This window comes from Pocillopora verrucosa, chromosome 4 (genome assembly GCF_036669915.1).
Source record: "Pocillopora verrucosa isolate sample1 chromosome 4, ASM3666991v2, whole genome shotgun sequence".
Classification (NCBI taxonomy): Eukaryota; Metazoa; Cnidaria; class Anthozoa; order Scleractinia; family Pocilloporidae; genus Pocillopora; species Pocillopora verrucosa.
The window spans coordinates 20,150,187-20,174,804 of NC_089315.1; the positions used below are offsets into that span (position 1 = coordinate 20,150,187).

Below are 24,618 nucleotides of genomic sequence, written 5' to 3' on the forward strand. Positions count from 1 at the left end.
AACTTGAACACGGCTGACCCAGAGGTCTCTCACTGCTTCATGGGCTGCACAGGGTAGCGGCAAACTATAAAAAGAGATCTCACTGCTAAAGTCATTTTTCATGGTTGGTTTATTATATTTTACCGATTTCAACACAATACCGACTTCAATCTTCACTGAACACCCGAGAGAGAATGTGAGCACTTAAGGGAGCGCTTTAGAGATTTGAATAATTGAATAAGAAACCAGAAAAAATGGTAGCCCTTTTCCTCATTTCTTTTTAAAGATGCATTTGAAATGAAAGGGAAGGTCCATGTCCACCGTTATCTTCAAGCTGCAAACAAATTACGTTAAGAGACAGCATGAAGACACAGAATCTTTATATTGACTGCTGTGAATCTTGGTTTCAGGGTACTTTACTAACTTAAAGACTCAGATGTTGAGTCGTTGTGGTTGAAAGAACTCTTCGGCATTATGAAACTAATTTTGTTATCACGAAAGCGCTTGAGCAAACCACGCCCTAGCTGTCGGTTTATTGGCAAAGACAATGGCTCTCTGCTGGTTTGGTTTCGCAATTCGTCACAGTTATTCGTCTCAATCTTCTGGCGTTGTGGTAGGAGCAGCTCCTGACTGTGAACCTTCCTTTCCACTGGCTTTCTTAGTTCCCGACACAATGTCATCAATCCGCAGCAAAAGCATGGCCGTCTACACAAACGAGATCAAACGAGTCTCAGTTTCATTCTAAATATCTCGGATTATCCATGTTTTTAATCTAAATTAAGTCAAGAAGATACCAAATGGTTCTCTTTCGTCTGTTTACGACTAGGCTATGGGTGAAAATCTTAAAATGAACTCAGCATCAAATACCTCAATGGCAGTCTTGAAAGTTTGGGCTTTAACAGAATAAGTGTCCCATACGCCAAGAGTATTCATGTCCGTGATTTCACCAGTCTCGCCATTAACACCCCAGGTTGTGTTACTATCTACTGCGTGCTTTGCCTGTAAAATTAAATTAAATTCCATTCAATTTGTTTCCCAAGGAGCTCTTGTATCTTGGTGAAGCCATTATCAGGTACGTATGACGCGTCCCGCATACATGCGGCTAGAGCAAGAAGGATATAAAATTTAAAGCTCGGTAATGAAATAAGAAAGAAGTTTTTCCATCTTGTCACAAGCGTTGTAAGTCATTACTAATATTCTACGAAGCATACCCTGAGTGCTGTGAGAGTTCTGATAGTGTTAGCTCCACAGTTCTGGATCAAAGTACGTGGAATCACTTCCAGAGCTTTGGCAACTGCTTTGTAAGGCCACTGTTGAACACCTGCCACTGACTTAGCTTTCTCTGTTAACACCTGTAGCATAAATAAAGAGTATTCAACTTAGGTTTCTTGCTACAGTAATATCGGTATATGTGTGCCCTCAAGCTGTGAAAGTAGACACAAATCGTGTGGTATAAAATTTTACTTCGAGATGAACAACATTTCTGCTGGGAAATTCAAATGTGGTATGGAGTGTAGTGGAGCACACATAGGTGCACTGGTTAGCATGGCATGATATAAGTATGGGAAGTGAATAAATGTCCATGCCACAGATGTATTCTGTGGATGTACTTACATGGGCAAGAGCCATCTCGGCAGCTCCCCCACCTGGCACCAGTCTGGGATCCAACATGACATTCCGCGCTACATTCATGGCATCATGAAGGTTACGTTCAACCTAAACACATCATGTTAATCACCATTAGTTCACTGTAAGTACTGCTGCGAAACCAATTTAGATCAAAGCTGCGCTGATTGTACCTCATTTAAGATGTCTTTACTGGCTCCTCTTAGCAAGATTGTGCAAGCCTTGGGATTCTCGCATTCAGTTACGAAACAAAAGTACCTGCCATCAAAAATAAGTTGTGCTAAGATATCTTACTTGTTCATTGTAGTGTTCTCGAAAGTCGATAAACACCAGGTTGTGTTGGCCCTCAGCACTACTTGACTAGAACTTATTTCAACATGCACGACATTTTCTAATGTAAATATGGATGACTAATTACTAAATAGAATGCTCTAAAGAACTTAGAGAGCGACAAACCCCATTTTTATCCAAACTGTACAACTTAGTACATACTACGTACTAAATACTAATGTTTGACACAAGTAAGTCTTTCAGCTGTTCATCGTATTTTCTGACATATTTTACAGTTCTAATATTCATGGTTCCAGGTGCAATGTCTGTTAAATACAGTAAATCTGAATTCTAAGTCAAAACTTACTCATCCCCGAACTTCTTAATTTCAAACAATCCAGCCCCAGTGCCTATATCTTCTTCTTTCAGTTCTTCTGTTCTGTTCACAATGGTTGCACCGCATGCGCGGGCAATACGATTGTTGTCTGTTTTCCTTATACGGCGTATTGCTGTTATTCCGTTCTTCACAAGGAAATGCTGGGCAAGATCTAAACAATAACAGGGCAAGTGATAAAAATTGTCTTTTGTGCCAAGCACATGGAGAACGTAAACAATGGTTTCTTTAACAAAACTTGGCCAAGTACGGAACCATAAGATTTAAGGCCTTCATTATGCTCACTCATTTATCATAGTATACATGTACATGAGGAATGCAGATCCTAACTACTTAACAAGACTTTTTCATCAAGACACAGAAGTCAACAGAGAGATCCTTTCAATTCCATTTAGTTTTTAGAGTGGGTTTTGCATCTCACCTGATACTCCTTTTTCTGTGAAGACAACATCAGGTTTTAAGGCTATAACATCACTACAAACTTTTTGGATATACTCCTCTTCTAGCTGAAGAATACGACTGAAAAAAAATTTTTGCAGGAAATTATGCAATTTTTTATGGACATTTTGATATTAATGAGAAAATTTATTAGGTGCAAGACAGTGTGTTGTGTGAATGTGAAATAAAAAGGAATCAACTTACTTGAAGTCTGCTTCTTTGGATATTTCTAAGCTAGTCTGCATAAGAAAATGAATTCATGTGACAAAATCAGAATTTAATTCAATATACTCTTCTTAACAGCAACAGAGAAGCTTAATATCTTACTTCTAATACAAGAACTGAAATTGGTTCAAAAAAAGTTTATGCATCCTTCTCAACTTCTCTGGATGTAATATGGAACTGAACTGTACTAAAACAAAAAGAGTATGCAATTTCCTGCTGCAGTATATCACAATCAAGCCAGATCTATAAGGCATTCTTCATAAGATAGCTATGTGTGTATTAAATCAGGAAGGTGACCATACTTGACTCTCCCCTTTCTTGTACTCCAGAGAACAATCCAAAAGAACTATCCTAGGATTTTCTATTCTCCTGAAAGTGAGAATAACATAACAGACCAGATTACAACCAAAATTTTAAACACTTCCTAACACCCAGAAAAAAGTCAATAAGAGACAGTCAGGACATCCATGTGAAGATGTCCAATCAATTAACAGACAGATGTTAAGATTATCTTTTGAATGCAACACACAAATTGTGTCAAAGAAGAGGTCTTCACCTTTTCATTCTTGGATGAGTAACATCTTTGTTAACCATGACCCCAGATAAAACACATGAATCTTCAAGTTCACCTCCAGGGATCTACAGTGAAAAATTGTATAAAATATGTTTGTCATCTACTGCTGAGATAATTAAAGGTCTTGGCCAAGTTAGTTGTGGATCACAACAACTATATTCAGTCCTTGACTTTTTTCGATGACTTTACATTAGGCACAAGAGTTTGGGCAAACCATTACAATTTTTTACTTCCATCTTTACTATTCAGTTCCTTACTTTTTCACACAACTTAATTAACCACGAACAAAATGTGATGTACTGGCTCCAATATGACTTGTTAGAGGATATTTACACTAAAATTAAACCATGGGTATATCCTGAATAAATAAATACATGTACTTATGCAAAAATGAAAGAGTTTCAGAGTGTTTATTGAGCACAGAATTCTCCACCTAAATGTTAAGAGCCTGATTTCTTTTTCACTGAGATGTGGTGAATATGTTTTATTCTCAGTACTTCAAAGTATTTGCCAGCCTCTCTACTTCACAGTGAAAATCCTGAAACCCAACCTGCATTAATGTATTGTGTACCTTTTCCACTTTGGCATAATTTTTTATGTCTATCTCTTTTGTGTCTCCTTGATCTCTTGCAATAGTTCGTACTGCATCTAAAGCTATGTTACAAGCCAAATCTCCCCTACAAAGAATGTGAACAAAGTTAAGCTATCACAAAATGCAACATGTACAGTGTGTAACACAATCATTCTTTCATGCATACTACAGTACTGCCTGAAACCATATGGAAATTGTCTCCAGGTTTATGAGGAAGGCGTGTATATGTTGCACATGCTTTTCCCTATTTTGTGTTGCGACAGATGCATATACATGTAACTTAAAAGTGTCCAAATTCTTCTGTACTGTTTAGGACTAAGCTGGGGTTTTCATCTGCATAACCAAAGAGAAGCATATATGCATTTTTTCCCAAATTTGGCATCAGTGGTTTAAGCAATAATTTGTTTTGGAAATCTTATTGTCACTCCTCATGGGGCCCTTAAAGTTTACAGAAATTGTCAAATGCAAAATTTAAGGTGTTACCACAGGTGTACAATGACAACATACAATGTAGCTGGTTTCCACACACCTACAGGTAAGAGACTAAGGGCAAGTGATTAATATGCTGAAATTGAAAGATCTAGGAAACTTGACAAAATGTTGCAGGGAAAGAGAAGGGGGTAAGCTGTGGTGTCCATATGCAGTCCCAACCTCATGCTAAAGTGACTAGGATAAGCTTTGACAGCAACTGGCCATCAGGCTTCTTAAGACCCTCAAGTAACTCCTTACTGCTACTTTAGTGATTAAATGTCAGTATAAAAATATTGAACTACTGCAAAAAGTGGGGATTACATACATACAATGACTTCTATAACTGCTTGATCTGTAGTAGCATTATATTTAGGGACATATATTAAAACTGCAGTCACAAAATGGAAACTAACCAATGATGGACAAATTTTGTTCCCACAGAGCTTCTTACAATCTTCAACATTTCCTCCCTATTTCCAACATCAACTGGAACGCTGATTTGATCTTTCAAAATCTCGAGCATGTCATCCATGGCTTGCCTGTAAGCTCCAATAATTACTGTGGGATGCATCTGATCCTCAAGAAACTGCTGAGCGACTGACATCATTTCGCCAGCTGAAACGTCACCACCACGACACTAATTACACTAATGATGGGATTGTGCTAATATTAAGACTCTTTAGACTGACTACATCAGATATTGGGAAGGAGAACAGAAATATGGCCTTACCTTTTAAAAGTTAAGGATCATTTAAAAAATGTATGGGCCATCACAGTGATGGAATTACGGTCAACTCGCCAACACCAACTCGCTGACGTATAGAATCAAGTAGAAACGTCGGCGAGTTGGTCTTCAATCCAGTATAACTTATTAGAAGTTAAACATATAGAAAAGTAAAAGGTCTTAAGTAAAAGAAAAAAGTTTTCTTCCAACAAAGTTTAGAAGAACCTCATGGTGAACAAAGAAGGTAAACATCACCAATGACTATAACAGCTTCAGACAGGAATGAGTTATGTGTGACAACAACATCATAAAGAGTCATCATGTCAATTGGTCAGATTTTTTAAAGAAAACTTGGCTTTCTAGTCAAGATCTTTATTAAAAAAAAATTATTTTTAATTTGTAACAAAGTTTATAAAGATCTCAAGGCAAATAAAACAAGATAAACATCGCCAATTACTATATCAGCTTCAGATGCGAATGAGTTATTGTGTGACAACAACACCGGAAAGACTCATCATGTCAATTGGTCTTATTTATTACAGAAAACTTGGCTTTTTAGACAATATCTTTAGTAAAAAGCAATTCTTTTTATTTGCAACAAAGTTTATAAGGATCTCAAGGCGAACAAAGCAAGATAAACATCGCCAATTACTATATCAGCTTCAGACACGAACAAGTTATTGTGTGACAACAACACCGTAAAGACTCATCATGTCAATCAGTCAGATTTTTTAAAGAAAACTTGGCTTTCTAGATGAGATCTTTATTAAAAAGCAATTATTTTCATTTGCAACAAAGTTGAGGTGAATAAAGGTGTACATCGTCAATGACTATATCTGCTTCAGATGCGAACGAGTTATTGTGTGACAACAACACCATAAAGACTCGTCATGTCAATCGCTTAGATTTTTTAAAGAAAACTTGGCTTTCTAGACTCTTTCTTGAGGTCCTTATAAACTTTGTTGCAAATAAAAAGAATTGCTTTTTACTAAAGATCTTGTCTTGTCTGTTTACTTTTCTGTATGTTTAACTTCTAATAAGTTGTATTGGATTGAGGACCAACTCGCCAACGTCTCTACTCGATTTTATACGTTGACGAGTTGGCATTGGCGAGTTGAACCGCTGGCGAGTTGACTGGATACCCAGTGATGGAGTGGGTCAAAAGAAAAGAAATATATATGGAAATGAAATGATAAAAAAAAAATATATATAACATTTCAAAAATTGGATTCTATACATTGACATCCCTTGAGTTTTTTAAGTCAAAAAGTGAAGATAAAAAACTCTACAAACTTGTAAACGTTACAAAAACTTATAAATGCATGGTTGGAAAAAGCATGGTAACTTTTTTCGAAGGAAGAATAATATGCTTTACTGGTATACACTAAAACAGTGTATAATATTGAAGGTACACTCTGATTGGCTACTTAAACTCTGAACAGCCTTTCCTAATCATCTCTGGGCAACTTGTGCAGAATTTGTACCTAAAAATATCGTAATAGTTACTGAAATAAATGAGTTACAATCATATTTTTGAACGATATAATTTAACTGTTTTAGTACATACTGAAACAACTATTCACCTCAATGCTGGTGTCTAGAGGTGGATATTTACCTTGCCACTTTATGACCACTTTCCTCCAACAGTGAAATGAATAGTTGTTAACTATCCAGGAAAACAGAGGTCATACTTGACCTCATGCATTGTCTTATACACTCAAATGTCCTTTTCCTTCTGTCTTTCTTATCTTTCATTTTTTCTTTTTTCTTTAATATGGGTTTACTGACGCTATGTTACAAACTGAAGATATGCCTTTGGATACAAATACTTGAAACAATAAAACCTGATGGGTTCAATTTCATTTATTATAAAAACTTAGCATTTCACACAAGTTAAAATTGCATAATGCCAAACTCAAGGGACCAGAGTAATTGAAGGATCCAACGAGTGAGTTTCTGCTTCATACTAGTAATAATAAAACAGGAAAAATATAAAATAAGTTGCAGAAAAAAAATGGAGAGGAACATACCCAAAATAATGACAGATGTGGTACCATCACCAACTTCTTCATCTTGAGTTCTACTAATCTCAATCATTGACTTGGCAGCTGGGTGCTGTACTTGAATCTTGAGAGTAGATCAAATTGGTTAACTGGTAATATGGTTAACTGGCTATGAAGCATTTCACATTGTTCACTTACAATGCTAAGCTTTTCTTTTTAGTGAAATGTACATTTAAAATGCTTGTAAACATGAAAAGCTCTGTTTTAAAAGGCATGTGCACTTGTTTGCATCTTGAAAGCCGTGTAACCTATGATAAGAAATGGTACAATCTTTGAATTACAGTCGAGTTGCCAACAGTTCAACTCGCCGACCTATAGAATTGAGTAGAAACGTCGGTGAGTCGGTCTTCAATCCAGTACAACTTATTAGAAGTTAAACACATAGAAAAGTAAAAGATCTTTGGGAAAAACCCAATTTTTTTCTTCCAACAAAGTTTATAAGGATCTCATGGCAAATAAAGCCAGGTAAACATCACCAATGACTAAGAAAGCTTCAGATGTGAATGAGATATTATTGTGTGACAACGACACTGTAAATCTCAAATCATTGTAAAGCTCTCATCATGTCAATTGATCAGATTTTTTTTAAGAAACTTGGCTTTCTGGACAAGATATTCAGTAAAAAAAACAATTATTTTTATTTCCAACAAAGTTTATAAAGATCTCAAGGCGAATAAAGCAAGGTGAAAATCGCCAATAACCAAAAAAGTTTTAGATGCGAACGAGATATTATTGTGTGACAACAACACTGTAAAGACTCATCAAGTCAATCGGTCAGACTTGGCTTTGTAGACAAGATCTTTGGTAAAAAACAATTCTTTTTATTTCCAACAAAGTTTGTAAGGATGTCAAGGCAAATAAAGAAAGGTGAACATCACCAATGACTATTAAAGCTTCAGACGCAAACAAGTTCTTGTGTGTCAACCATAGCAACCACACAGAACCACATGTTTTTTTAACTTTAAATAATGATTTATCCATGATCGAGAACGTTTGACTTATGATAAATTTTGATATGTACATCATGCTATTTTTCTGCTCTTGGAGGTCCGTTTAATCTCGACATTGATTTCAATAATTGAGCTGCTGTTTTTTTACCATTCTCATATTTCTCTCAAGATCCAAACACCTTACTCTGCAATCGCCAATTAGCCTTTCCTTGGATTCTGGTCAGCTTCTGGTTGGATACTAATCGTATTTGTATTGTAAAAGCGTTCAGAAAATGTTTGCCATTCACTGGCATAGCCCGGTATTAAGACGGACCAAATGTAAACTCCTTCAAAAGTGAGCTACCAAAGCATGAATCTAGAATGACAGTGAATCTAGAATGACAGTGGCTGTCACACAATAACTCGTTCGCGTTTAAAGCTTTTTTGGTCATTGGCAATGTTCACCTTGCCTTATTTGACTTGACATCCTTATAAACTTTGTTGGAAATAAAAAGACTTGTTTTTTACCAAAGATCTTGTCTTTCTTAGTCATAAGCGATATTTACCTCGCTTATTCACCATGAGATCCTTATAAACTTTGTTGGAAGAAAAAAATTAATTTTTCCTAAAGATCTTTTACTTTTCTATATGTTTAACTACTGATAAGTTCAATACTGGATTGAAGACCAACTTGCCGACATTTCTACTCGATTTTATACGTTGGTGAGTTGGCATTGGCAAGTTGAACTGTCGGCGACTTGACTGGATACCCAATCTTTTCCCATCATATGATAGCCTTTCCCACACTTTGGTTATTAATTTAGTGTAAAGAAGTTTCAAATTTATTATCAGTGTATACTAGAACTGGAAGGACTGAATCAATTGAGTTTGAAAAATAACCAGAAGGAAAAAAAATAAAGTTGAGACATTTGTCAAGAGAAGATCATGGATATTATGATGCCAACATACTGTACCAGGTCATATTTAAAAAGGCAGATAATCTACTATGATGTGGTTCTTACCTCACGAAGAATTGCATTTCCATCATTTGTCATGACAATTCCACCCATGGGATCCATCAACATCTAATTGTCAAAACAAACTCTTAGATAAGTTTATGCATATCCTTTGAAAAGCCAAAGTTAAACTGCAACTTCAAGCAAATTTGAGTGTAAAGCACAAATTCTGCAGTTGGTAAGTATTAATAATTCATATTCAACTTTTATCCTTTCATTTCATTAGTTCCTTTACAGTAACATGCATGATTTCACAAATTATGTAACCATACAGTGCAGTTCAAAGGTAACAAGACCAAAACATGCCTGTTAAACTTACATAGAACAAGTCTAAGACCAGATACAGACTAGTATTGACAGACTAGCATACGTATCTGCTATTGGATGTGTCTGCTTAATTAGTGTAGTATGTACGAGCTAGCAGAATCTCTTCTCTATTGTGGAATGGTCATTGTTTATTTCAATTAGCATTATATTTGCAGTAAAAACTGGTAGTTAAGATGCACTTGATGTCTGTTGATCATCTCAAGGTTCTTGTGGTTATGTTTACTTGTTCGTCATTGTGGTCCTGTTACATGAGTAACTTTACACAGTTTGATTGCCAACAAATTTTTTGTCAAGGTTTGCTCACCAAAATCTGATAAGCTCATCACAGAAACTTTGAATTAGGGGTCTGTTTTTTTAAAATACAACCAGAGAAATGGTTTTCTCAGCTCTAGCCATGAAGCTACATGTACAAAAGTCACAACAGTATCTACATGTACCAGATGCATCATAAAAAACAAAGATTTTCCTAACAGAAAAACCAAAACAAGCAGGTATGGTTGGCCATCATTGAAACTTAAAAGAAAATCTTGTCTTTAAAGAGAGAACATTGTGTGTTATGAATCAGCAAATTATAAGCCAAGTAAAATTGAAGATAAATTTTTTTCAGTTCTTGCTGTGATGCTACAGAAGACAATTAACATCAAGATGGTGTCTTGCTGCCACAGACAAGAGATAAACCAGTTGACTGGTCAGCAATGGTCATTTGCAAAGAGAACATCTTTCATAATACAACATTTTTCATAAATGCTGTTCATGATCTTATTGCAGCAGTGGCAGAAAAGCAGCAGAAAGGTTGTTATTAACACTTTTTGAACAAACAATTCTGAAGTTCATTGCAAATGACTTTTTGTTATGAATCAGTTTAAAAAGAACAAACCAAGATCAAAAGGTATTAAGGTTTTGTTCACTGAATTTGTGAACCATGCAAGGTTCCAAATACAATACCTTGATTATCTATATTATATCAAAGTTTGTTTACAGAGGAGGGAGCATTAGTGGACAGGACACATCATGTGCACACACTGTTGTCTTGAGTTTTGCTGAGTTAACTTTTGTTTTTTAAATTTATGAATATGTATATCCGAAGTCTGGTTTTATTTTAAAATAAAAATTTTGTAATAGTTTTGATTAATTGGTAACAGGATTTTTGTGTCATCAGATTCTGTCTGTAAAATTGTACTCTCGCTTTGCTCGAACTGAATTCCACTCACTCCTATTACCATTTTTAATCAATAACTGTTTTGTAAATTTTATGCCTGTAGACTGGCACTTTTACATTATCACCTCTTTGGTTGTGGAACACAATGGCACACAAGCAAATTAAAGGTATGGCAATGAATACAGATACAATTTGTCTAAAGGTATTTTTGGACATGGCTGTTAACAGATGTGACAAGCACACAGTAGTAGTCCCCTAGTCTTTGAGCTGCTTTTAAGTTAACTAATGTCAATTGAATTTGTGAAATACTCTTGTAGATACATTGTAATTATAATAACAATCATAAAACAATATTAATAATCAAAAAATATAACAATGTTCTTGAATGTGACTGGTAGTCAGCAACCTAATTTGACCACTTATAGGACAATGGACACCTCATACTTGTAATTGGACCGAGTAATAAGAAAAGTTGACACATTACACTTGTGTAAGTGGACAATATGGGTCATAAGTGTGTGCTGTTGTTGCACATTTTGCTGAGCAGTTGTTTTTTAAAGAAAACTTATAACAGGCTCCTGATCATTTCTCAAATTTGGTTATTGTTTTGATTAATTGGTAACAGGACTTTCTGTAGTCCAATTCTGTTTTTAATCATACTTGTGATTAACAAATTGGACTCCTGCTTCGCAGCCTTCTGATTTTGTTAATCACTCATATGATTACAGACAGAATTGGACTCCACTCACTCATATTACCATCATTAATAACTCAGCTCTCTGTCTATGTTTTAAGCTATGCAGTTAGCCAAATATTGCGATACATGTGTAACAACATCCTCAACAAGAAGTAATACCAAGCAATATCTGAAGCTCTATTAGAAAGAAATACTGAAAAATAATTTGTGTCATTTGATATACCTTTAACATTGCCTTGGGTCCCAAACATGTTCGAATGATGTCTGCTATAGTCTATGAGAAAAAAAGTTGTTAAATGGGAAAGGAGCATATCTGATACTAGAAGCAATCAGGAAAAGGATTCAAGGTATTGGTGATGGGTCTACGAGATAACAATGGGTGTGGGCTTACACAATGAGCCTCCATATTTCATGATAACCCACTTACTCCTTATTCTCACAAGTCCAGCCCATTGGCATAAATAATGAATGGTCCATGCTTGGCAGTGAACTCAAATTCAAACTATGCAGAATTCTCTACCTAACAAGCTGAAGTCGATCTTATCCTAGAGCATTCACCCACAAGTCTAGCGTTTTATGGTCAATAATAACTTAAATTACACGATCGTATCGGCCTAAGTGATCTCAATCTTAGGGATCTAGAAGAGGTGTTTCAGTTGTGATCGTTCCATGCAGAAGATGGATGTAACTGTGGACATGAACTCTGTTGCCTGCATACTTTTCCGCCCCCAAGAAGTTTTTCTTACCTGGGAAGTTCGGAACAGCACCTTAACTGACACGATTACCGCACATCGTCTACTAATAACCTTCGGTAGTAGTTTTAGCTTAATGGACAGACAAACACGACACAGATGCCTCGTATCAAGCAAAGTTGATGTTACGAAACCTGAGTATTTAAATAACAAAGTTTGAGCTGCCCTACCTTGGCAGCTTCTACATTTCCAAGTTGAACTTTACGACCAGACTCCCGTCTTGTGTTCTGATCTGGAGAAGAGAATAAAAAATGCATCCAACCTTATATAACTGGTGTGCGATATTTAAGGGCTAAGAGGAAAGAAAATATTCATACGTACTAAGGACAATAAGTGGTGTAGAAGACATTTTCAAACCTCTAAGGGCAGAATTTACTGAAACCTATCGCAAAATTCAAAATGGCGAACGCACGTGTTACCCAACTGTCACGTATTATCCAATCATAATTATTGATATATTTCCTAAACGATTTCTCATGAAGACCAATTGAAAATGTCGATACAATTTGGGCTTTCAAGTACCAGTCCTTCGCGGATGAAAGCGAAATGGGTTTCTCAGGAAGTATGGTCGTTAATGAGATAACTCAATCTAAAGGTCCAGTAGGTGCCAATGTACATTGTTGACTTTAGTACATAACACGCTGACAACGCTAACCTTTGGAAAACGAATGTGGCTTCATGGTAATGTCCAAAGAAAACGAATCTCCCTTATCCTATTCAAGTAAAAACTGATTGAGAATGAAAACTGCATTTCATTCAACCTTCCATCGAAGTTTAAGATGGAAAACATCAGATTACAATCCAGTTTTTCACATGCGTTTGTAAATTGAAAAATTATAAGAAAAAAGAATACAAAACGCATCAAAAAGAAAGAAAGATAATGAAGAGACGGCTTCCAGTTAGAGATTGTTGAATCATCTGTGCTTAAACAGATGCCATGTAAGAAACTTCTTAATAACATTGATAGTTCGCTTGGTATGAAAATATCAAACTTGTCCTCTTTCATATCAATGCACTGTAAAAGGAATTATAGCGCCTCAAAAGCACCGATCGCTCATTTAGGCAGTTTAATACAGGTAACCCACGCGGTTTGGTAATTCATGATAGATAATTCGCCATTGGTTAATAGGTGGTTAATAGCATAGACTTCTCTCACGATTTCCAGGTATGTATACAGTTATCAGCACTGTAAAAAAACTTGTTATTTTGCCTAAACAGACGTTCAGATCTCGAATAATTAACTTCCCACCGATCAATGTTGTACACCCTCCGTAATGAAAAAAGTTTTCAGTCAAGCAAATTGAAGTATGAATCATGGCAAAGGGAAATATAATTTAACCATCAGCAGGTTAGGTTCACGTTAATGAATGGAGTGGTCATTTTAGACAAGAACACTGAATAAGAATAATAGAATATCCCATAAGAATAAGAATAATAGAATATCCCATAAGGATGAAAAAAATATCTTATTCGCAACATTCAATTGCTTAAATCAATTCTCGTTAGAAACAGAGGACAATGCTATTTAGATGATAAGTAAACAATGCTAAGCAACGTTTGAACTCGCCTGCTTTTCATGAATTAGCGACGATAGTGAACTTTTAATTTTCTTTTGTTTTCTGAGTTCAAAAAAGTTTTCTTTCTTTTTAGGTGTTCAGACTTAGTAACATAAAAAGGCAGTATTCTTTACAACGAATAGTCGCTATGGAAACGCATAAAAGGACCTTTAAATATAAATTAACACTTGCAACATGAGAATGGTTTTTTAAATTACGTTTACTATAGTGTGTCACTTAAGATACGTCGTGAATAGCTGAACGAAACAGGCGTACATCGAACGAGCTGAAACAGTTCACTTTTTCTCTCAATAGATCCATGATGGTGAGCATTTTTTTTAATCTTGAGAGAGGTAGCTACTTAGGCCTTGATTGTCAAAACGTACATTATCTCTGTAAGCTTAAAGGGATACTCACTTACTCAATGAAGACAAATGAGGTTCGAAAAACTATGTTTGACCTGGAGAGACCCGGGTGGTTTAACTTTTTCGTACTGAGTAAATTTTAATCATTCACACAAGAATATTATGGTCAGCAGAAAGGATCGGATAAAGTTACTATTTATATACTGTTTAGATAGATAAAAAGGATATAGGTTCATACGAAAGTGCCGAAAAAGTATTTATCGTTTTTTATGGAAGTTCATCCCCATCTAACTATTTTTTAGTATCACATACACGTGTAATTCGACATTGTATCCTTTTTAAACAGAAAACATGAATGAGCCTTGAGGCAAGTCTACTTGCTCTGTGATGGTTATTAATCCTCACCATAGAAATAAGTCAATTAATCTGAAGCCCGTTTGCTTTTTTGGTAAATGTTAAATTTCTTGAAATATAAGAGAAGCAATAGAACTCATCTTTCCGATAGGCAAAATAATGGCACTGTATATTTGGGAATAGCGAATTAATTAAAAGTATTTAGAAAAGGGGGCTGTGACAATGATTTCTGTATAACAAGCATCTGGTGAGTTCTTTCTAATGACTAATAACACTGATTTACAACGATTGTTTGTATACTGAATTTTTTTTTAAAGGCCAAAGATAAAATCCAGCCTTCACTTTCAATCAAAAGACAATGCTATAGTAATGCTAATTTTCTAACTTCACTTACGAGTTATGCTTTTTTTCGATTTGATTTGACGTTTAGAGAACTTGGTCACAAAAAAGTATAGTATTGTATTCTATTGGCATAAAATGACAAAAAAATCATTAGAGATCGGAGAGAGAGTAACGCGGTCTACAACCTTCGTGAGTAATTAACAGCAGCAGGCAGGTTTTTGTACTAATAAGGAATGGAAACAGGCGGAAGTGTACTGATTTACCTTTATGTCAGCAGGGTATTGGAAATAGAATTTTATTTACTGACTATTTATGTCAAGTGTACCCAAATTATGATTAAGTATCGTCAGAGCCAGACTATACTTCCTAAATATTTGAAACCTTCGAGGGCGTCCTAAAATGATAATGCTCTAACAGTTCGATATGAAATGAAAAATAAAAAAACCCGGTAATAGATCTTCGGCTGATTTTATAGAAACTTGCGTTTAGTTCTTGAAATGCGATTTTCTTCTTTGGGCGTAATTCAGGACATTGGTACCTCTAATTTACCAACAAATCGTCGCATTTGATTATCTTACCGAGCACCAAATGATCGCGAAAGGTGACGTGTTTACTAACTCGCTCGAAAATAATTGTCATTTCAAGAACCGAGATGGTTTATTTGAGTTGCTCATAAAGAGCTTCCCTCGCCCACAAGCAGTAATGTTAATTTTTCAAAAGCGCCCACAATAAATATTGAGTTAAGCCTCTGAGCTACTCGTCCTATTCAGTAATAGAGTTGAAAAGAGCGACTGTTCAACAGTATACACACAATCAGAACTGCCGCTGTTTTGGTAAGTTGTTCTTTCTAGTTCCTCACTTACTTTACAGTTGCATGAAATATTGTACTAGAATTGGATCAGTTGTCTTAGCTCTAACCTGTCGCACTTAAATCAGGAAACTGCGTTACTATGCAATTACCTTTAGGAAATGTGCCCTTTGTCTTTCACGAAATGGAAAGAAAATACAGTATAAGTGTGGGTATGTGTGACTAAAATTAGGGAAGTTAACCTAGTGACACTGATAAGTTGCCCACAACCACACTTCAACCCTAAACGTAGAACTCCTTTGAGACAGTGCATCCCCTGCTACTCTTTGAACCGGTATCGGGTATTGCTACATGCTGTAGCAATGGGCAATTGTAACAACTTAACTTTCTGATTAAGTAAACATGTACTTAACAGAAATTTTTTCTCATGGTAAAGGAAGCTAGTCTTTAGCCTTTGCGCGTTTCCTCTCTATTTCCTTCTCCCTTCCCCCTCCACACTTTACGCCTGTCTCTAGATAAATGCTGACTGGTTTTTCTGCTCTTTTGGCTAAAATAATGACTGATGGCATTGAAGAGGTCGTTTTAGTTTTGGGAGAAATCTGTATAAAGACTTTAGGGCGGTTTACGAATAATGAATCTGTTATAGTAATTGTTGCTCAATATCACGATCGACGTTTTGTTAGAAGTTTTAACAATGTCTATCCATTTTAATGACTGAGTCCTATTACCCCGAATATGGCAGCCACTCTCATTCTTCCCGGCACAGATCAAACTTAACTACCACAAAATGTAGATCAGCAACTATTCCTGGACTTATCAGTTCCCGCATAGTCGATTAAGACAAACTTAAGCTGTCTTAAACTTTTTGAAAATCAGTGATCTATGTCAAACTCCTCATCCCTGTAAATAATAAAAAATAACTAAATGGGAGAAATGTGCCAATTCCAGAGTATCTCATGACGAAAAGTTTACATATTTTTTTCGGCTCTTATTATTTGGGAGAATACTTTCTCTATGAGTTGAAACCATCGAGATAACTGTTTGGATCTTGACGGAGATTTGCTTTCGCTCTAAGTGTATATATTGAACATATGGAGTAAAGAAAAAATTCAAAAGGATTTCCTTGAATAGGGGACTAGTTTAGCATTTATTAGCCTGACGCACTTTTTTTTCACGGAAGTGATTGGGACAAAAGTTGTGCATTTGTCACTTTCGAAAGCCAGAAAAATTCAGCTTCATTTTAAAAAGAGGAATGCAGAAGAAAAATGTCTTAATACTCTCACTTAGCAAGACAGCTACCTTTTTTTAACTTGTAAATGGACGGAGAAGACGCGTACTTATCGAGGGAATTTACCTTCCCGATGTTTTTAAATCCTTGATTTAGAAAGCAAAGCAGGCATCGGCGAAAGTCGGAAGGTCATTGAAGATTTTATAACCTAACAGAGTGTTGAAAATACAAATAAGTTAACAATTAATGATGCGAGCTATCTTCTCCGAGAAATGGTCGTTACTTACTAAACAATGAAAGAATTGAACGCTTAATTGCCTCAAAATTTGACCACCAGACTCATCTCCGTTAGTGAAAGTACCTTCCTAAATATCAACGTAAGTTGAAAGTTGTCCAAATTCATGTGAAAAAGGATGAAGTCGTTATCGAGAGTGACGAGGGAGACTGACTTGAAAGTTGCTTTTTTGTTCGCCATTTTTTTTAACTGATTTTTTTTCGGAAACAGATTTTAACCTTTCTTCACTTAAAATTTATGATGCATCGACAAAAGCCCATTACAAAATTTCAAAGCAACCTACAGCTGTTGCGACTTATGTCCAACTTTCATTACAATTCGTTCCTGAAGTCTTGTCTATCGAACACAATTTTGAAACGTTCAGTTATCAGTTGTCAAACTCGAAGTACTTTGTTCTTCAGAATTCCTTTGAAATCAAGTGACCAGAAATAGATTAAATAGGAAAAAAATCAAGCATGGCTTCGATTCGTACCGCCGCGACCTTCGTGTCAATAGTATTCGCGAAGGCCTTTGTGCTCGGATAGTAGGAGACTTTTGACCACTGATTGTCACACGCTTTTTATGTTTGGATTTATTCTATATCTATGTGTAATTTTTACCCCTTTTTAAGCGGATCGCTGATCTTTCTCTGCTGATCTAAGATCCAAACCGCCACAAATGAAGAACTTGTTCAGTGACTCATGTCAATCCATGGCCATGAAGTGATGTAATTGCCTGGTTTGTGTATTAAGCTGCATTCGCATCGCAACTAAAAAAAAACCACAGCGAAGTGAACTTTTCTGCTTATCGTCGGTTAGATAGATTTCTCGCGAGAAATCATGCACAGGCATGTCGGTACAAACTGTCTGGATTCAAATTCACAATTTACATTAATAATCAGTTATCATTATCACCCTGCGCAAAGGTGAAAAAACTCAGACAAATGTTGGCACACTTATAAACCCGAGGGCTTAGCCCAACAACCGTCTCTTACATGTTAAAACTATTTGGACCAAATTGCAAAAAAAGGATCAGTATGAACGAAAGCTTTCACAAAATCGTTAAATTAAGCGGCATGGCATAAGAAAAGAAACACTGATTCGGACCTAAGTTGTTCAAACATTAAATAGCGCAATTAACCTACTAATTATTAGAAAAAGATATGCGATCCATTTAAGCGGTGGTTGATGTTCTCACCCTCCAGGCGACAAAGCCAAATATGGATAATTTTCCTAGAAGCTGTCGAGGTCTAGACTAAGAGACGAAGCCAGGTAATATTTCTATTTTAGCAATGTTCATAAATCACTTATCACTCGATCAAGATAACGCTAGATTAAACAAGCATACCAGATGGCTCTGTTTTTATGAATTCAATATTTCCTAGCGCCTATATTAAGTAGAATTTTGAAATTTGAATGAAGAACACACTTTTTTTTGCCATTCTTTTTTCGTTAAAGCATACATCTAATACAGTGATGGTGACAAAATAATTCCTCGATGAACTAATTTCGTTCACTCTGAGGACTATTTAATGATAGGAAAACCAGCGAGCCACGAGTGCTCGAGCACAATTATAACAAACATTCAAGGAAAGATGTTTCAAGTAGTTTATGATAACCTCGTGAAGAAACCAAGAAATAAGATAAAATTAAGTCTGATATTCTGCTGTGAGAAAGTATCATGTGAATAATTCGTGAGGAAGGAGACGCCTAATGAATAATCAGGCTGTGATATTTATTCTGCATGCAGGATAATTCCTCTTATAGAACTTGTCCACCACTTATCCGGTTGACCACTGTGTTATAAGTTTGCCTGACAATTCGGTTGATTGAGGCCGATTAAATCCTACGCAGTAAAATATTTTAAGCCTGCAGGGGAAAACTGAAAAAAGTGTTCTGTTATGCTGACCATGAAATAGTTTTCTGTTATAGCTGCCAAGGAATATCAAAGAGATGTGGACAAAACGTTTCCTTTCCAGCTTTCGATTGGCATCTGTGGTCTGTGGCATAAAACAATCCTCAGTAAAAGATAAGACTCCATGGGTTAGTTGCAAAAATGCCTTTCGCAGTCAATGCTCCGAAAGCCGTCATAATACATTGAAAGAGGGTCTAAATTCAATTCTTGACGGTGAGCCATTAACCATCAATTTTTATAGGATGATTACAAACCGTTAAAACGCGGTAAAAATTGTTCTCCCTCATTGGTCATCATGGGTAAAGAGAGTGAAATATTTCCAAAGTGATGAATTTAGCTCGTTTAGAGAATAATCCAGATGCGTTTGTTATCAATCTCTCGTAGCACGTAGGAGCAGGTAGCTCTTCAAAAGATCGTTCAATTACAAATCGCCGCACATGGAAAACATTGCCCTGCAGGGATCAATTGCTTAAATCGCCTACAATACAACGGGTTCTTTTCTTTGTTTCTGAGACGGAAATGCGCCAAATGAAGAGAAAAAAAATTTTATTTGTGAAACCGAAACCTTTCAAAATTTAGGTTCCATATTCTATATTCCACAAATCGACCATCATTTGTTAAGATTATGCTATTTATTTTTGATAAAATTAAGCTTCATGTCGTTGGAGTTTGGACTCTGTAAGCCGAGTCGCGTTGATAAAAAAAGCAAAGTAGACAAAGAAACTTAACTGCAAAATAAACGAAGATTGTGTGCAATTTACTTTGAAATGAACTCCGGATTTAACAAGAATAACAAAATTTCGGAATTAAAACAAAAATATTCATTAAAAATGCGTTTCCTTCCCAAGGGGAATTTTTACAAAGCACCGTAAAATCCCAATCAACATGCTATAAAAAACAGTCAAAAAATAATCCACGGAGACCCAGCTGGAACTCGGCACCGCCTACATAGCCATTGTGGTAGCAGCGAGAGCAACTCTCTCAGAAAAATGAAAGTTAACGTCACTGGTGCTTTGTTTATGATGTTCAGAGGATTAGACTTCATTGAATTTTGATTGTAAAAACAGAGGACTCGCGCATAATACCAAAAGAAGGGCTTAAAAAAAGACGAACGGCGATGGGTATAAAGACACTGGTTTTATTGAAAAATCCTCATTCCATGTTAGTCTGCAGAAGCGGCGGAAGACGTTTTCAATCTGCTGATAAGTGAGCTGGTAAGACTCTTATTACCCACTTAGTACTTTAGCCATTTTCTGAGAAATGGTTTAAACCATTTTTTTTTTCAATTTTTGTGTCTTTGATTTGAAACAATATTTTCTTTTGTTTTGAACTACGGAATGATTGTCTTAAAATGTGTTCAATGTCGTCAGTGTAGTACACTTTTAGCTGAGGGAAACCGGTTGAGAACTTAGATTTTACCTCTTAAAAATTGAGTTAGGTTTCGTTGCGGTATGTCAACTTGAGCCATTTGTATCATTTGTAACGAAAATGTACAGGAAATCACTTTGTACATGGGAAAATTCGGCATTTTGATTTAGCCAGCATATTTCACCTCTGGACGGATGGAAAGTTATTACGATACTATAACTTTTTCAAGGGTGGATTGGAAAAAGAAAACGTTAATAGTTCTTTTCTTCTGGGATAGGCCTAACAGCGCTAATGTGTGATCGTTAGAACTGGCTGATAATCTAAAGCTGTGTCATACTCAGTTTATTTTCAAACTTATCAAGATTGACAAAGATCAAGGAGTAATAAGCTTGTACTCAGAGTTTGCTAGAATTTTCAAAACGAAGAAGATCTTGTGAACACAATGATATATTAATTTCATTTTTAATCATATTTTTTCTTGGACCTACCAATGTGTAGATAGACCAATTTAGCCATTTTTGGATCAAAACCGTTTTAAGGGTTGAAAACAAAACAGCAAAAAATTGCTTGAATATCTGAAAAGAAACAAAGAAAAAAAATTGCCGCCAAAATAGGAAATCGATCCAGACCAAATAAAGCAAGTTGTGCTTTATCTACTAAATGACTAGTTTTTTTAAGCTAATTATTGAGAGCTGCTTTGTCATTTACGTATGCGTTCTATGCTATTATGAACGACCAGGCTGAGCTCGTTTTTGTGTACTTTGATTGTCGTGGTCTGAGTAGACCTGTCGGCAGTGTAGGTTGTTTAGTAAGCTGCCACGACCCAAAACTCAGTGTCGAGAAATATGACCACCAATCATTCTGTAATACCTAAAACGAAAAGATAAATTAATTATTTAAAATGGCTTCGATATTTTTAACATGGTTAGAACCTGATTCTGAATTGAAACAGGAGCGAGGCAACCCGATGGGCGATGAATAAAATCAGCCAATTAAAGTTCTTTCTTACTGGTCTTGCAAGCAACGTCATGATCCAACACTTTCGTCGACCGATATTCCCAAAGCACACTAGTGGCACCTGGTTATAGGAGATGTTTATGTCATCTTTGTAATTCGTTGTTTATCCTTTTGATAAAGTGGCTCTCTCTGAATTCAAAACAAGCTGTCAAACTAGAGCACAATAACCCCGGGAAATTTCCTGGCGAGTTGCTCATACTTTGCTTATGTAGTGTCAGCAATCTGCCCTTGCTTTTACCGTCTGAAACATCTGTGTTCATGCCATAGCTACGCAAAATAAAAATAAACTCTTGAGAGGAAAGAAGAAAACGTCTAGGCGAGTGTGCGACCAGAAATAATTCCCTTAGTGCACAGAAAAACCAAGTTGAGAACAAGGTAGGGTAGATGATAAATCTTTATGCTTTGATACTCATACAAAGCAAAGAAGAGAGAGCTGGTATAGCAATGATTTATTTTTTCTCTCGGAAAAATATCTCAGGAATGCAAAGTAGCCGAGAACAAATACAGGATAAAAGGGTCAGTTTCTTTTTTTCGTGCGATACTTTGATCAAGGAGTCCGTCAAATAGACTCTTTTACCCTACTTCTAGGGTAAAACACGCAAAAATCACCGATATTCCTTTCATCTCCATCAAAGTGAAAAACGTACAAACGGTTGATGTTTTCATGGTATGGATAGACTTGAGAAAAATTATCTTCTCGATGTCGCCACATCATAGATATGTGTTTCCCTAACCCTAAACCCTAACCCTAAGCTTACACATTCTTCGGTAACGATCTAGACCAAACTTTTTTCGATGAGGCATTTTTGCAGTAGCTATAGATAAAACAATTTCGATATCTATATTTCCCTTTGACTCCACGGAGCCTGCTTTTCGTGACCTCCGTGTCCTCCGCGGAGGCAGAAGACACAAATCTGCGGGAGGCTTTTAAAAATTGTAGCTTTGTTTGCACTCATGGAGGAATAAAAGAATAAAAATTGTTTATCGAGCAATTTTCGTTTTTTTAGATGCGTCTTGGTTTGGCCTCTGCGCGACAAAACGAATTACTAAGAAAATTGGGAATATAATTTACTTTGTAACAGATCATTTCTAAAAAGCTCTTCAGCAAATTGAGATGTTGAAAAAGGTACAATTTTGCCTTCCCATGATACAAAGGATATTGTTTTATAGCACCAAGATAAGATGTGTTTTGTATTATATTAGCACAATCTGGACTAGCTGTCATACGAAGAATCTAAGCCGTTTTCTTAAGCTACAGGAAAGAGCAGCAAGGGTAATCTCAGATGTTGATGATTAGGGTTCCTTCATATAAAGAATTCAAAATAGACAAAGTACAACTTTCAAAGTACAACTTTCTTTCTTTAGAAAAAAAGTAGTGGAATTACAGGGAGCAATATTGATGGCTCCGGTTGGGAAAAATAGGATGTGTCTTTTATAAGTATGGCTGAGTTAATAACTACTAAACTCAATCTTCTCTGTTCACAACCTGTCGGCGCAGTACAAAATTGGGTGCTATACCCTGGCAACATATAGGATGTATGTATTCCATGAACCTAGTCAGTTAATGTAACTTACCTATCACGATTTTTCTCCTTCGAGCCATGGATTTAATTGCTTCAAAAAGTTTGACTTATAAAACTCCTTTCTTCTTATTAAGCTTTCTTCTGATATATAATTTGCTAGGATTTTAGTGAAACTGGCACACACACGAATTTTTTCCCGAAGAACAACCGCGAAGGTGGGAAGTAACCTTAAGTAGCGTTCATTGCTGCGAAAATCACTCCTCTTCAGAGACAAAAATATTATATATAGAGATATATATATCAAACAGTGTAAACCATTAAACTCCGTGGAAAGACAGCGCAGATTGTCAGATTGCTAAAGCGCAACTCCCACAGCTTTTGCAGAGATGCTTAAGTATTTGTCTCATTATCACATTTCTATTTCTAGTTAAATTTTCCCTGAATGAAAGACACATTTATACCGATCATTTTTTTTCAGATCAAGATGACAGTCTACACTGGGCTTTTGCTTCTTATTCTTTATGCTCCGTGTTATTACATGGAGAGCCCGAATAGTGACTACAATGAACCCTCCTCAAATGTAGCGCAAGCATTCGAGAAGCGGTGTCCACCTGGCCTGTGGTGTGGTAAAAAACGTAAGTTCTCAAGGGAGGCATCAAAGCCATCCGACCTTATCGCCCATGTTTTTGAAAAACGTTGCCCACCTGGATTATGGTGTGGTAAGAAGCGACAAGTGAAAGATAGCAGTCAAAACAAAGCCAAAAATTTTGGTGACGCTAACAAACTCGCCGACCAGTTTGCGAAACGTTGTCCACCTGGCTTGTGGTGCGGGAAGAAGCGAGAGTTATCCAGTCAGAAAGCAATGAATGCTGCGCCACTTCAAGAACATGCTAAAGACACGTCGATTGAGACCTTTGAAAAGCGCTGTCCTCCTGGATTATGGTGCGGCAAGAAGCGAGAGTTATCCAGTCAGAAAGCAATGAATGCGGCACCACTACAGGAACATGCTGGAGACTCGTCGATTAGGACCTTTGAAAAGCGATGTCCACCTGGCTTGTGGTGCGGGAAGAAGCGAGAGTTGTCCCATCAGGAAGCAGTGAATACTGCACCACTAGAGGAACATGCTGAAGACTCGTCGATTGAGACCTTTGAAAAGCGCTGTCCTCCTGGATTATGGTGCGGGAAGAAACGAAGTATACCAAAAACCATGGAGAATGAAGGTGACTTTATCAACGCCCTCGAAAAGCGTTGTCCGCCTGGCTTGTGGTGTGGGAAGAAGCGTACCACTACTGGAGATAATTTGATTGGGTCCAACGAAGAAGAAGGGGAATTGTCGCTGAAAACGTTTGAAAAGCGCTGTCCTCCTGGCTTGTGGTGCGGTAAGAAGCGAACAATTGCCACCTCGGCGAGTACAAAGAATCAACTGGACGTTTAACAAATCAAGAGAAGTAGGATCAACAGGAACATTATGATGAGTAATGTAAAGTTATTATTGATGCAATGAAACCAATTGGACATTTTGATCGTATGAACGCAACCGTTAAAAGTAATGCCATTTGATAACTTTCAAGGAGTTTCCGAGTACCTCTGTAGGTGTTTACGAATGCCTCATTAAAAAATGTTCTCCCTCCAA

At 36.4% G+C, this 24,618-nt stretch overlaps 2 protein-coding genes across 4 annotated transcripts; one reads left to right on the forward strand and one right to left on the reverse strand.

The window, feature by feature from the left end:
- Window positions 1-91: 91 nt before the first annotated feature.
- On the reverse strand, window positions 92-12,666 carry LOC131773166 (T-complex protein 1 subunit gamma). Its single transcript, XM_059089157.2, has 17 exons — window positions 12,558-12,666; window positions 12,407-12,468; window positions 11,708-11,758; window positions 9,308-9,370; window positions 7,324-7,420; window positions 4,983-5,184; window positions 4,078-4,183; window positions 3,489-3,571; window positions 3,235-3,301; window positions 2,912-2,946; window positions 2,691-2,788; window positions 2,243-2,423; window positions 1,779-1,863; window positions 1,594-1,695; window positions 1,191-1,331; window positions 847-978; window positions 92-684 (listed from the first exon to the last, which is right to left on the reverse strand). Exons 1-17 carry the CDS (start codon window positions 12,583-12,585, stop codon window positions 574-576), a joined length of 1,644 nt encoding a protein of 547 aa, XP_058945140.2. The 5' UTR covers window positions 12,586-12,666; the 3' UTR covers window positions 92-573.
- A 2,895-nt stretch (window positions 12,667-15,561) lies between these two features.
- On the forward strand, window positions 15,562-24,618 carry LOC131773159 (uncharacterized). 3 transcript variants are annotated; one of them, XM_059089143.2, is made up of 3 exons: window positions 15,654-15,686; window positions 18,368-18,434; window positions 23,464-24,618. In XM_059089143.2, exon 3 carries the CDS (start codon window positions 23,470-23,472, stop codon window positions 24,418-24,420), a length of 951 nt encoding a protein of 316 aa, XP_058945126.2. In that variant the 5' UTR covers window positions 15,654-15,686; window positions 18,368-18,434; window positions 23,464-23,469; the 3' UTR covers window positions 24,421-24,618. The 3 variants fall into 3 exon arrangements, with proteins under 3 accessions (XP_058945125.2, XP_058945126.2, XP_058945124.2); XM_059089142.2 differs by lacking the exon at window positions 18,368-18,434 and having other exon boundaries at window positions 15,562-15,686; XM_059089141.2 differs by lacking the exons at window positions 15,654-15,686; window positions 18,368-18,434 and adding an exon at window positions 20,165-20,291.